The 14579-nt window shown below is 50.4% G+C and overlaps 1 protein-coding gene across 9 annotated transcripts in view; it reads left to right on the forward strand.

Annotated features, from left to right (window-relative positions):
* Positions 1-12127: 12127 nt before the first annotated feature.
* Positions 12128-14579, forward strand: part of LOC129695158 (putative eggshell protein) — a 31986-nt gene continuing 29534 nt past the window's right edge. For all 9 annotated transcript variants that reach the window (XM_055631931.1, XM_055631928.1, XM_055631932.1 and 6 more), the window contains exon 1: positions 12128-12214. In XM_055631931.1, the coding sequence (XP_055487906.1) occupies positions 12166-12214 (49 nt within the window). In that variant the 5' untranslated portion in view covers positions 12128-12165. The remainder of the gene's footprint in view (positions 12215-14579) is intronic.

The following is a 14579-nucleotide window of genomic DNA, read 5'->3' on the forward strand; positions in this document are numbered from 1 at the left end:
GCCTTTATAACAAGAGGCTTTGAATATAGGAGCAAAGAGGTCCGTCTGCAGTTGTACAGGGCCCTGGTGAGACCACGCCTGGAGTATTGTGTGCAGTTTTGGCCTGTTGGCCTTCATAACAAGAGGAGGAGGCCATTCGGCCCTTCGAGCCAGCACCGCCATTCAATGTGATCATGGCTGATCATCCACAATCAGTACCCCGTTCCTGCCTTCTCCCCATATCCCCTGACTCTCTCTCGCTATCTTTAAGAGCCCTATCTAGTTCTCTCTTGAAAGCATCCAGAGAACCGGCCTCCACCGCCCTCTGAGGCAGAGAATTCCACAGACTCACAACTCTGTGAGAAAAAGTGTTTCCTCGTCTCCGTTCTAAATGGCCGACCCCTTATTGTTAAACTGTGGCCCCAGGTTCTGGACTCCCCCAACATCGGGAACATGTTTCCTGTCTCTAGCGTGTCCAAACCCTTAACAATCTCATATGTTTCAATAAGATTCCCTCTCATCCTTCTAAACTCCACAGAGTGTACAAGCCCACAGCCGCTCCACATTCTATCAGCATATGACAGTCCCGCCATCCCGGGAATTAACCTGGTGAACTTACGCTGGGCTCCCTCAATAGCAAGAATGTCCTTCCTCAAATTAGGGGACCAAAACTGCACACAATACTCCAGGTGTGATCTCACCAGGGCCCTGTACAACTGCAGAAGGACCTCTTTGCTCCTATACTCAACTCTTGTTATGAAGGCCAACAGGCCATTGGCTTTCTTCACTGCCTGATGTACCTGCATGCTTACTTTCATTAAACTGAGGAACAAGGACCCCCAGATCCCCTTGTACTTCCCCTTTTCCCAACTTGACACCATTTAGATAAAAGGGTTTCGGCCCGAAGCGTTGCCTATTTCCTTCGCTCCATAGATGCTGCTGCACCCGCAGAGTTTCTCCAGCAGTTTTGTCTACCTTCGATTTTCCAGCATCTGCAGTTCCTTCTAGATAGTAATCTGCCTTCCTGTTCTTGCCACCAAAGTGGATAACCTCACATTTATCCGCATTAAACTGCATCTGCAATGCATCTGCCCGCTCCCCCAACCTGTCCAAGTCACCCTGCATTCTCATAGCATCCTCCTCACAGTTCACTGGAGGTTAGAAGGATGAGAGGGCATCTCATTGAAACATATAAGATTGTTAAGGGCTTGGACACACTAGAGGCAGGAAACATGTTCCCGATGTTTGGGGAGTCCAGAACCAGGGGCCACACACACAGTTTAAGAATAAGGGGTCGGCCATTTAGAACGGAGACGAGGAAACACTTTTTCTCACAGTGAGAGTTGTGAGTCTGTGGAATTCTCTGCCTCAGAGGGCGGTGGAGGCCGGTTCACTGGAGAGAATTCTTTCAAGAGAGAGCTAGATAGGGCTCTTAAAGATAGCGAGAGAGAGTCAGGGGATATGGGGAGAAGGCAGGAACGGGGAACTGATTGGGGATGATCAGCCGTGATCACATTGAATGGTGGTGTAGGCTCGAAGGGGCCGAATGGCCTCTACTCCTGCACCTGTTGTCTATGTATATATCTATGTAATCCTCCTGTGGACCCTCATCCTTCCTCAGATAAGGGGTCCCAAACTGCCATGCATCTGCCCAGTCCCCCAACCTGTCCAAGTCACCCTGTATCCTCCTCACAGTTCACACTGCCACACAGCTTTTTGTGTCATCTGCAAATACTCGGACTGCAACCAGCGCCCCTGTGGTCAGGTACGAGGCTGGGACAGTCCCGCCATCCCAGGAATGGGCCCCATTTAGTGTCTATCTCGGGGTGTGGAGGAGAACAGGCGTGGGATTGGTGCGGAGAGGCTTCATGCTGAGGTTGGGGACGTTGGCTGGTCTCCGCACACTGCACCATGAGTCTGACTGTGACTGTGTAACAGGCAGTGGAGCATGATGCCCTCTCAGCGACTGCCAGCTGCTCTCCACTGCCTGGCAGCCATCCACACTCACACACACTAGCCCACAACCCACTCAAGCTGCTCAGAGCCCTGGTGAGACCACACCTGGAGTATTGTGTGCAGTTTTGGCCCTGTTGGCCTTCATTACAAGAGGAGTTGAGTCTAGGAGCAAAGAGGTCCTTCTGCAGTTGTACAGGGCCCTGGTGAGACCACACCTGGAGTATTGTGTGCAGGTTTGGCCTGTTGGCCTTCATAACAAGAGGAGTTGAGTCTAGGAGCAAAGAGGTCCTTCTGCAGTTGTACAGGGCCCTGGTGAGACCACACCTGGAGTATTGTGTGCAGTTTTGGTCCCCTAATTTGAGGAAGGACATTCTTGCTATTGAGGGAGCCCAGCGTAGGTTCACCAGGTTAATTCCCGGGATGGCGGGACTGTCATATGCTGAGAGAATGGAGCGGCTGTGGGCTTGTACACTCTGTGGAGTTTAGAAGGATGAGAGGGCATCTCATTGAAACATATATGAGATTGTTAAGGGTTTGGACACGCTAGAGGCAGGAAACATGTTCCCGATGTTGGGGGAGTCCAGAACCAGGGGCCACACACACACAGTTTAAGAATAAGGGGTCGGCCATTTAGAACGGAGACGAGGAAACACTTTTTCTCACAGAGAGTGGTGAGTCTGTGGAATTCTTGTTATTTAGATGAAGGGATTCAAAGTAACATTAGCAAATTTGCAAATGACACAAAGCTGGGTGGCAGTGTGAACTGTGAGGAGGATGCTATGAGGATGCAAGGGTGACTTGGACAGGTTGGGGGGGAGCGGGCAGATGCATGGCAGATGCAGTTTTATGTTGATAAATGTGAGGTTATCCACTTTGGTGGCAAAAACAGGAAGGCAGATTACTATCTAAATGGTGTCAAGTTGGGAAAAGGGGAAGTACAACGGGAGGAGAGTGGAGGGGAGGAGAGGGGAGAAACATAGAAACATAGACAATAGGTGCAGGAGTAGAGGCCATTCGGCCCTTCGAGCCTGCACCATTCGCCATTCAATATGATCATGGCTGATCATCCAACTCAGTATCCTGTACCTGCCTTCTCTCCATACCCCCTGATCCCTTTAGCCACAAGGGCCACATCTAACTCCCTCTTAAATGTAGCCAACGAACTGTGTGGCCTCAACTACCTTATGTTGCAGAGAATTCCACAGATTCACCACTCTCTGTGTAAAAAAAAATGATTTTCCTCATCTCGGTCCTAAAAGACTTCCCTCTTATCCTTAAACTGTGACCCCTAGCTCTGGACTTCCCCAACATCGGGAACAATCTTCCTGCATCTAGTCTGTCCAACCCCTTAAGAATTTTGTAAGTTTCTACAAGATCCCCCCTCAATCTTCTGAATTCTAGCGAGTACAAGCCGAGTCTATCCAGTCTTTCTTCATATGAAAGTCCTGACATCCCATGAATCAGTCTGGTGAACCTTCTCTGTACTCCCTCTATGGCAAGAATGTCCTTCCTCAGATTAGGAGACCAAAACTGTACGCAATACTCCAGGTGTGGTCTCACCAAGACCCTGTACAACTGCAGTAGAACCTCCCTGCTCCTAGACTCAAATCCTCTATGGCAAGAATGTCTTTTCTCAGATTAGGAGACCAAAACTGTACGCAATACTCCAGGTGTGGTCTCACCAAGACCCTGTACAACTGCAGTAGAACCTCCCTGCTCCTAGACTCAAATCCTTTTGCTATGAATGCTAACATACCATTGGCTTTCTTCACTGCCTGCTGCACCTGCATGCCTACTTTCAATGACTGGTGTACCATGACACCCAGGTCTCGTTGCATCTCCCCCTTTCCTAATCGGCCACCATTCAGATAATAGTCTACTTTCCTGTTTTTTGCCACCAAAGTGGATAAGCTTACATTTATCCACATTAAACTGCATCTGCCATGCATTTGCCCACTCACCCAGCCTATCCAAGTCACCTTGCAGCCTCCTAGCATCCTCCTCACAGCTAACACTGCCCCCCAGCTTAGTGTCATCCGCAAACTTGGAGATGTTGCCTTCAATTCCCTCGTCCAGATCATTAATATATAACTCCCTGTTAAATATAGCAAGAGGATATATACTCCAGCATGTTGTGTCTATCTTCGGATGAATCGAGCGTCTGCAGTTCCTCTCTGCAGGTGTGTTTCATATAACTGGTTCGTGACAGTTCTCGGCCGATTTTGCTGACAGCGACATGATTGAAGGCACCGGCAGTCCTAGTGGCCCTAACCACATCCTGGTAGGGGAAAGAGGCCCAGGTTGCTCATGTACATCGACTGGCGCCAACACTGGGTCCCGGTGCCAGGGTATGAGTCGTGTACAGAGCACCAGCACAATACCCCCTATCAAAGCAGGCCCCGGTCATCAAAGCAGAACGTACCCAGAGCTAGCATGCTCAGCCGATATTTTCAAACAGGCCCAGCCCCTGAAAGCACAGAGCACGGGCCAAAACCAGCTGGGTCTGTGCATGTGGTGCCAAAAACAACCTGGCATTGGCTGAGGTCAGGCAGAACGCTCGTGACTGCGAGCATGTGGACTCAATAAGCCATCAACACAATGTCATCCATGCAGGCGGCTAATTTCACCGCCCCGTGTATCCCTTTATATATTAATCTAAAAAATGTATTCAATTAATAACAAATAATATTTACAATACAATAAAACAAACCAGGACGATAGACAACAGACCATAGGTGTAGGAGCAGGCCATTCGGCCCTTCGAGCCAGCACCACCAATCAATAGACAATAGGTGTAGGAGCAGGCCATTCGGCCCTTCGAGCCAGCACCACCAATCAATAGACAATAGGTGCAGGAGCAGGCCATTCGGCCCTTCGAGCCAGCACCGCCATTGAATAGACAATAGGTGTAGGAGCAGGCCATTCGGCCCTTCGAGCCAGCACCACCAATCAATAGACAATAAGTGTAGGAGCAGGCCATTCGGCCCTTCGAACCAGCATTACCATTCAATAGACAATAGGTGTAGGAGCAGGCCATTCGGCCCTTCGAACCAGCACCGCCATTGAATAGACAATAGGTGCAGGAGTAGGCCATTCGGCCCTTCGAGCCAGCACCACCAATCAATAGACAATAGCTGCAGGAGTAGGCCATTCGGCCCTTCGAGCCAGCACCGCCAATCAATAGACAATAGATGCAGGAACAGGCCATTCGGCCCTTCGAGCCAGCACCGCCATTGAATAGACAATAGGTGCAGGAGCAGGCCATTTGGCCCTTCGTACCAGCACCGCCATTGAATAGACAATAGGTGTAGGAGCAGGCCATTCGACCCTTCGAACCAGCATCACCATTCAATAGACAATAGGTGTAGGAGCAGGCCATTCGGCCCTTCGAGCCAGCACCACCAATCAATAGACAATAAGTGTAGGAGCAGGCCATTCGGCCCTTCGAACCAGCATTACCATTCAATAGACAATAGGTGTAGGAGCAGGCCATTCGGCCCTTCGAGCCAGCACCACTAATCAATAGACAATAGGTGCAGGAACAGGCCATTCGGCCCTTTGAGCCAGCACCGCCATTGAATAGACAATAGGTGCAGGAGCAGGCCATTCGACCCTTCGAACCAGCATCACCATTCAATAGACAATAGGTGTAGGAGCAGGCCATTCGGCCCTTCGAGCCAGCATCGCCATTGAATAGACAATAGGTGCAGGAGTAGGCCATTCGGCCCTTCGACAAAGAACACCAATCAATAGACAATAGGTGCAGGAGTAGGCCATTCGGCCCTTCGAACCAGCACCACCAATCAATAGACAATAGGTGCAGGAGTAGGCCATTCGGCCCTTCGTGCCAGCACCACCATTGAATAGACAATAGGTGCAGGAGCAGGCCATTTGGCCCTTCATGCCAGCACCACCAATCAATAGACAATAGGTGCAGGAGTAGGCCATTCGGCCTTTCAAACCAGCACCACCATTGAATAGACAATAGGTGCAGGAGTAGGCCATTCGGTCCTTCGAGCCAGCACCACCAATCAATAGACAATAGGTGTAGGAGCAGGCCATTCGGCCCTTCGAGCCAGCATCGCCATTGAATAGACAATAGGTGCAGGAGTAGGCCATTCGGCCCTTCGAGCAACCAGCACCAATCAATAGACAATGGGTGCAGGAGTAGGCCATTCGGCCCTTCGAACCAGCACCATCGTTCAATAGACAATAGGCGCAGGAGTAGGCCATTCGGACCTTCCCAGAAGAAAGACTGGATAGACTCGGCTTGTACTCGCTAGAATTTAGAAGATTGAGGGGGGATCTTATAGAAACGTATAAAATTCTCAAGGGGTTGGACAGGCTAGATGCAGGAAGATTGTTCCCGATGTTGGGGAAGTCCAGAACAAGGGGCCACATTTTAACGATAAGGGGGACATCTTTTAGGACCGAGATGAGAAAAACATTTTTCACACAGAGAGTGGTGAATCTGTGGAATTCTCTGCCACAGAAGGTAGTTGAGGCCACACAGTTCATTGGCTATATTTAAGAGGGAGTTAGATGTGGCCCTTGTGGCTAAAGGGATCAGGGGGTATGGAGAGAAGGCAGGTACAGGATGGTTCTCTGGATGCTTTCAAGAGAGAGTTAGATAGGGCTCTTAAAGGAGGGCACATCATCCGAGGACGTACACTCCATTGAGGATAAATGGGGATCCTGTGGATAGGGTGAGCTGTTTTAAATATCTGGGAGTCCACATCTCCGAGGATATGACATGGGCATCACACGCCTCAGCACTCGTGAGTAAGGCAAGGCAGCGCCTTTACCACCTCAGGCAATTGAGGAAATCTCCGAGGATCCTCCAGTGCTTCTACGCAGCGGCGGTGGAAAGCATCTTGTCCGGGAACATTACCATCTGGTTTGGGAATTGCTCTGCCCAGGACAAGAAGGCTCTGCAGAGAGTAGTGCGTTCGGCCGGACAAACGCACTTCACTCGCCCCCCTGTAGGAACTATACATCAGGAGGTGCAACTCCAGAGCCAGCTACATTATGGGGGACCCCTTCCCCCCCAGCAACGGACTGTTCCAGCTGCTACAGTCAGGCAAACGCCTCCGTTGCCATGCGGTGAGAACGGAGAGGTTGAGAAGGAGTTTCTTCCCAGAGGCCATTCGGACTGTAAACGCCTATCTCACCAGGGACTAACTCTACTGAACGTTTTTCCTTCCATTATTTATTATGTAAAAGAATATGTGTGTTATGATTGTGTTTATAGTTTGTTTGGTTGTTTTGTTGTTTGTCTTTTGCACAAAAGTCCGCGAACATTGCCACTTTCATTTCACTGCACATCTCGTATGTGTATGTGACAAATAAACTTGACTTGACTTGGTACACAAAATTGCTGGAGAAACTCAGCGGGTGCAGCAGCATCTATGGAGTGAAGGAAATAGGCGACGTTTCGGGCCGAAACCCTTCTTCAGACTGATGGGGGGTGGGGGGGGGGGGGAGAGAAGGGAGGAAAAGTGGAGGAGGAGGAGGAGCCCGAGGGCGGGGGGATGGGAGGGTGGGAGGAGACAACTCGAGGGATAAGGAAGGGGAGGAGACAGCAAGGGCTAGCAAAATCGGGAGAATTCAATGTTCATGCCATCCGGACGCAAGCAACCCAGGCGGAATATGAGGTGCTGTTCCTCCAATTTCCGCTGTTGCTCACTCTGGCAATGGAGGAGACCCAGGACAGAGAGGTCGGATTGGGAATGGGAGGGGGAAGTTGAAGTGCTGAGCCACCGGGAGGTCAGGTTGGTTATTGCGGACTGTGAGCGGAGGTGTTCGGCGAAACGATCTCCCAACCTGCGCTTAGTCTCCCCTATGCGATATCTACTCCACTTTGACTTGACTTGACTAAAGATAGCGGAGTCGGGGGATATGGGGAGAAGCCTGGAACGGGATACTCAGTTGGATGATCAGCCATGATCACATTGAATGGCGAGCGGTGCAGGCTCGAATGGCCGAACGGCCTCTACTCCTGCACCCGTTGTCAACGTTTTCTGGTGTGATCTCCGCGCACTCTCCTGCCATGTGGCTCCTGTGTGTGAACATGTCCGCCTCTCTCTCCCCGTTTGCCAGATGCCACGTCGGACTGTGGGCGCTTGCTACGAACTCACACCTTGGCAGGGGGCAGCTCAGACATAGCCAACTACGTGACATGGTGTGCCTTTTTTAATTTATCAACCGTACCATCTAGAGGGCAAAGTGTTCCTGTCCATTGTTTCTTGCTCTGGCCCATTTCGATCTATCATATTTAAAAAGCGATAGGCCAGGTCCAGCACACAAGCCGAGTGCCCAGGCCCTGTGAACGATGAACATTAAATTAACGATGAATAGATATCACTACCAATTAAGCAGTGAAGAAACAGCAGGCAGTGACGAAGGCGGATGGCATGTTGGCCAATATCGCCAACATCATATCTGTGGACGGCTCGATTGTAATCATGGATTTTATTTCCGCACTCCTTACATCTTCACCGTGCTCCAGTCATCCATATTTTAAACAGATCCAGTTGGGTCAACTTCCCCCTTCGCTCCATCGATGCTGCTGCACCCGCTGAGTTTCGCCAGCTTTCTTTGTGTACCTTCCAGTTAGGTCAAGTTGGGAAAAGGTGAAGTGCGACGGGATGTTCCTGGATTCAACTCCTCTTGTTATGGAGGTCAACAGGCCAAAACTGTACACAATACTCCAGGTGTGGTCTCACCAGGGTCCTGTACAACTGCAGAAGGACCTCTTTGCTCCTAGACTCAACTCCTCTTGTTATGAAGGCCAACAGAGGCCACAACTGCACACAATACTCCAGGTGTGGTCTCACCAGGGCCCTGTACAACTGCAGAAGGACCTCTTTGCTCCTAGACTCAACTCCTCTTGTTATGAAGGCCAACAGGCCAAAACTGCACACAATACTCCAGGTGTGGTCTCACCAGGACCCTGTACAACTGCAGAAGGACCTCTTTGCTCCCAGACTCAACTCCTCTTGTTATGAAGGCCAAAATGCCTTCCATAAGGAATAGGTCAATCTGAAGAAGGGTCTCGACCCGAAACGTCACCTATTTCCTTCGCTCCATAGATGCTGCCTCACCCGCTGAGTTTCTCCAGCATTTTTGTCTCCCTTCAGTCTGAAGAAGGGTCTCGACCCGAAATGTCGCCCATTCTGGGGGGAGACTGGGGAGGGAGAGTGGGAGGGGGAGGGAGGGGAGAGAGATGTGGAAGAGTGGGTAGGGTGGGAGGGGTAGGGGGGGGAGTGGTGGAAGAGGGGTAGGGGAAGAGGTGGGGGGGGGGTAAGAGGGGAGGGAGGGGGAAAGAGAGGGGTGGGGGAGGGAGGGGGGGGGTGGAGAGAGATGTGGAAGAGTGGGTAGGGTGGGAGGGGTAGGGGGAGTGTTGGAAGAGGGACAGAGGGGTAGGGGGGATAAGAGGAGAGGGAGGGGGAAAGAGAGGGGGGTGGGGAGGGAGAGGGGTGGGGGTAAGTGGGAGAGAAGTGGAAGAGTGGGGAGGGAGGGGGTAGGGGGAGTGGTGGAAGAGGGACAGAGGGGTAGGGGAAAGGGGGTGGGGGAGAGAGAGGGAAGGGGGGGTGGGGGAGAGAGGGAGAGGGGTGAGGAGAGGGAGATGGAGTGGAGGAGGAGAGAGGGGAGGGGGAGGGGAGGAGAGAGGGGAGGGGGAGAGAGGTGAGGGGGAGGGGGGAAATGGTGTACCACCTCCAATTTAAATTCCATTCGGAGTATTTTGGAGGACCAAGAAAGCAAGATTCCTTCTCTCCAGAGATGCTGCCTGTCCCGCTGTGTTACTCCAGCATGTGTGTGCTTCCTTTATCATATATCATGTTGTGTTTTAGCCGACTGGTCAGCATGCAAAACAAGCCAAAACACTGCAACTTGGTAAACAAAACTAACATGTACAATTGGCCAGTTAGTGCAGCATGTATATGAACAGCCCACTCAGTCTAGAGTCAATGGACAATAGGTGCAGGAGTGGAGGCCAGCACCGCCATTCAATGTGATCACGGCTGATCATCCACAATCAGTACCCCGTTCCTGCCTTCTCCCCATATCCCCTGACTCTCTCTCGCTATCTTTAAGAGCCCTATCTAGTTCTCTCTTGAAAGAATTCTCTCCAGAGAACCGGCCTCCACCGCCCTCTGAGGCAGAGAATTCCACAGACTCACAACTCTCTGTGAGAAAAAGTGTCCGTTCTAAATGGCCGACCCCTTATTCTTAAATTGTGGGTGGCCCTGGTTCTGGACTCCCCCAACCTACGCTTAGTCTCCCCGATGTAAATCAGCTGACATCTAGAGCAGCGGATGCAATAGATGAGGTTGGAGGAGATGCAGGTGAACCTCTGCCTCACCTGGAACGACTGCTTGGGTCCTTGGATGGAGTCGATGAGGGGGGGAGATAAAACGACAAGTGTAGTATTTCTTGCGGTTGCAAGGGAAAGTGCCAGGGGAGGCGGTGGTTTGGGTGGGAAGGGACAAATTCCCTGGTCAATTTGGCAGATATTATCTAAATGGAGTCACGTCAATGATTTGGATGAAGGGATTCAAAGTAACATTAGCAACTTTGCAGATGACACAAAGCTGGGTGGCAGTGTGAGCTGTGAGGAGGATGCTATGAGAATGCAGGGTGACTTGGACAGGTTGGGGGAGCGGGCAGATGCATGGCAGATGCAGTTTAATGCGGATAAATGTGAGGTTGTCCACTTTGGTAGCAAAAACAGGAAGGCAGATTATTATCTAAATTATGTCAAGTTGGGAAAATGGGATCTGGGGGTCCTTGTTCATCAGTCAATGAAAGTAAGCATGCAGGTACAGCAGGCAGTGAAGAAAGCCAATGGCATGAATTTCACAGACTCACAACTCTGTGTGAAAATGTGTTTCCTCGTCTCCGTTCTAAATGGCTTACCCCTTATTCTTAAACTGTGGTCCCTGGTTCTGGACTCCCCCAACATCGGGAACATGTTTCTTGCCTCTAGCGTGTCCAAACCCTTAATAATCTTATATATTTCAATAAGATAGCCTCTCATCCTTCTAAACTCCACAGAGTGTACAAGCCCAGCCACTCCATTCTCTCAGCATCTGACAGTTCCGCCATCCCGGGAATTAACCTGGTGAACCTAAGCTGCACACCCTCAATAGCAAGGATGTCCTTCCTCAAATTAGGGGACCAAAACTGTACACAATACTCCAGGTGTGGTCTCACCAGGGCTCTGTACAACTGCAGAAAGACCTCTTTGCTCCTATGCTCAACTCCTCTTGTTATGAAGGCCAACATGCCATTCACTTCCTTCACTGCCTGCTGCACCTGCATGCTTACTTTCATAGACTGATGTACAAGGACCCCCAGATCCCGTTGTACTTCCCCTTTTCCCAACTTGACACCATTTAGATAGTAATCTGCCTTCCTGTTTTTGCTCAACTCTTCTTGTTATGAAGGCCAACATGCCATTGGCTTTCTTCACTGCCTGCTGCACCTGCATGCTTACTTTGGATTTACCCTCAGCTGCAGAAGGACATCTTTGCTCCTATGCTCACCTCCTCTTGTTATGAAGGCCAACAGGCCATTTGCTTCCATTCCTGTCTGAAGAAGGGTTTCAGCCCGAAACGTCGCCTATATCCTTCGCTCCATAGATGCTGCTGCACCCGCTGAGTTTCTCCAGCAATTTTGTGTACCTTCGATCTTCCAGCATCTGCAGTTCGTTCTTGAACCATTTGCTTTCTTCACTGCCTGCTGCACCTGCATGCTTACTTTTGATTTACCCCCAGCTGCAGAAGGACCTCTTTGCTCCTATGCTCACCTCCTCTTGTTATGAAGGCCAACAGGCCATTTGCTTCGTTGGCTGTACCTGCATGCTTACTTTAATTCGCCCTTGACTGTGGGAGGACCTCTTTGCTCCTGTACATTGTCAATAACTTTTTTGAATTCAATAAGTATCACCACAGCAATGGTGGGTCACATCCCAAAGAGTTCTTGTGCATGCGTTAACCTGCTGAGAAAATGAAAGCAGAATGCACTATGAATCTGGGACCTGATGCAAGCCAAGGGTATTGAAGCGTGGAGAAATCTGATAGAATTGGTGATGCTATCAAGAGAATCTCGGGTGGTGGTAGTAGCCAAGACTGCCATTAGCATGCTCGGGGTGGACTGGAGCAGGTATAAATGCCAGGGCCGGCGGAGGTGGAATTGATTCAGCATCAGCTCCACAAGGCAAGCAAGATGGCCAGAATTCACAGCCTCGTGATGCTTCTGTGCGGACTTCTCGGAGGTAAGGGACAGCCGCAAAGCAAGACCGTGTGGAAAGATGCTCGGAGTGGTGGAAGTGTGGGATGACTTGCTGCAGACGGGAGGGGTGATCTTAGACACATAGACAATAGGTGCAGGAGTAGAGGCCATTCGACCCTTCGAGCCTACACCATTCACCATTCAATATGATCACGGCTGATCATCCAACTCAGTATCCCGTACCTGCCTTCTCTCCATACCCCCTGATCCCTTTAGCCACAAGGGCAACATCTAACTCCCTCTTAAATATAGCCAATGAACTGTGTGGCCTCAACTACCTTCTGCGGCAGAGAATTCCACAGATTCACCACTCTCTGTGTGGGAAAAAAAATGTTTTCCACATCTCGGTCCTAAATGATTTCCCCCTTATCCTTAAACTGTGTGTGTGGCCCCTTGTTCTGGACTTCCCCAACATCGGGAACAATCTTCCTGCATCTAGCCTGTCCAACCCCTTAAGAATTTTGTAAGTTTCTATAAGATCCCCCCTCAATCTTCTAAATTCTAGCGAGTACAAGCCAAATCTATCCAGTCTTTCTTCATATGAAAGTCCTGACATCCCAGGAATCAGTCTGGTGAACCTTCTCTGTACTCCCTCTATGGCAATAATGTCTTTCCTCAGATTAGGAGACCAAAACTGTACGCAATACTCCAGGTGTGGTCTCACCAAGACCCTGTACAACTGCAGTAGAACCTCCCTGCTCCTAGACTCAAATCCTCTGTGGCAAGAATGTCTTTCCTCAGATTAGGAGACCAAAACTGTACGCAATACTCCAGGTGTGGTCTCACCAAGACCCTGTACAACTGCAGTAGAACCTCCCTGCTCCTAGACTCAAATCCTTTTGAGTACAAGCCCAGCCGCTCCATTCTGAGTGGTGAATCTGTGGAATTCTCTGCCGCAGAAGGTAGTTGAGGCCACACAGTTCATTGGCTCTATTTAAGAGGGAGTTAGATGTGGCCCTTGTGGCTAAAGGGATCAGGGGGTATGGAGAGAAGGCAGGTACAGGATACCGAGTTGGATGATCAGCCATGATCATATTGAATGGCGAATGGTGCAGGCTCGAAGGGCCGAATGACCTCTACTCCTGCACCTATTGTCTATGTTTCTATTCTCTAAACATATTCTGAGATTTCACCCAGAGTTTCTCTCATCTCTGGGTGAAAAAGCTTTTCCTCGTCTCCGTCCAAATCGGCCGACCCCTTATTCTTAAACTGTGTGTGGCCCCTGGTTCTGGACTGCCCCCAACATAGGGGGGGAGTCCAGAACATTTCTTTGCCATCACGGGATGGTGTTTGTCTCCCAGAGTTGGGACTCGCTCCATGACATTATGTTCATGTCAAACTGAGATCTATAGGTGAGTGTTGTTGGGAAGTTAGTGCCTCTGTGTTGGCTCAACCCTGCAGTTCGACCCTTTGCCCACGTAGACTTTGGCTCCATTCCAGTGAAAGGAAGAGAACGGCCAGTGCATTGTAATCTTTCGGACAGAGAAGGACATTCTTGCTATTGAGGGAGCCCAGCCTAGGTTCACCAGGTTAATTCCCGGGATGGCGGGACTGTCATATGCTGAGAGAATGGAGCGGCTGTGGGCTTGTACACTCCGGAGTTTAGAAGGATGAGAGGGTTTCTCATTGAAACATATATAAGATTACTAAGGGCTTGGACACGCTAGAGGCAGGAAACATGTTCCCGATGTTGGGGGAGTCCAGAACCAGGGGCCACACACACAGTTTAAGAATAAGGGGTCGGCCATTTAGAACGGAGACGAGGAAACACTTTTCCACACAGAGAGAGTTGTGAGTCTGTGGAATTCTCTGCCTCAGAGGGCGGTGGAGGCCGGTTCTCTGGAGAGAATTCTTTCAAGAGAGAGCTAGATAGGGCTCTTAAAGATAGTGAGAGAGAGTCAGGGGATATGGGGAGAAGGCAGCAACGGGGTACTGTTTGTGGATCATCAGCCGTGATCACGGTGAATGGCGGTGTTGGCTGGAAGGGCCGAATGGCCTCTACCTCCTGCACCTATTGTCTATTGTTACGGGCGTGTCCCTCTGTCATGTTGCCGGCAGTCACCTGGAAAACTGGGAACTGGAACGGCGACTGTCAGAGTGGAACGCACACGCACACACACACGGGCATACGCACACACACACATGCGCATACGCACACACACACACACACACGGGCATACGCACACACACATAGAAACATAGAAATTAGGTGCAGGAGTAGAGGCCATTCGGCCCTTCGAGCCTGCACCATTCGCCATTCAATATGATCACGGCTGATCATCCAACTCAGTATCCTGTACCTGCCTTCTCTCCATACCCCCTGATCCCCTTAGCCACAAGGGCCACAT

The sequence above is a fragment of the Leucoraja erinacea genome, unplaced genomic scaffold (genome assembly GCF_028641065.1).
Source record: "Leucoraja erinacea ecotype New England unplaced genomic scaffold, Leri_hhj_1 Leri_966S, whole genome shotgun sequence".
In the NCBI taxonomy this organism is placed as follows: Eukaryota; Metazoa; Chordata; class Chondrichthyes; order Rajiformes; family Rajidae; genus Leucoraja; species Leucoraja erinaceus.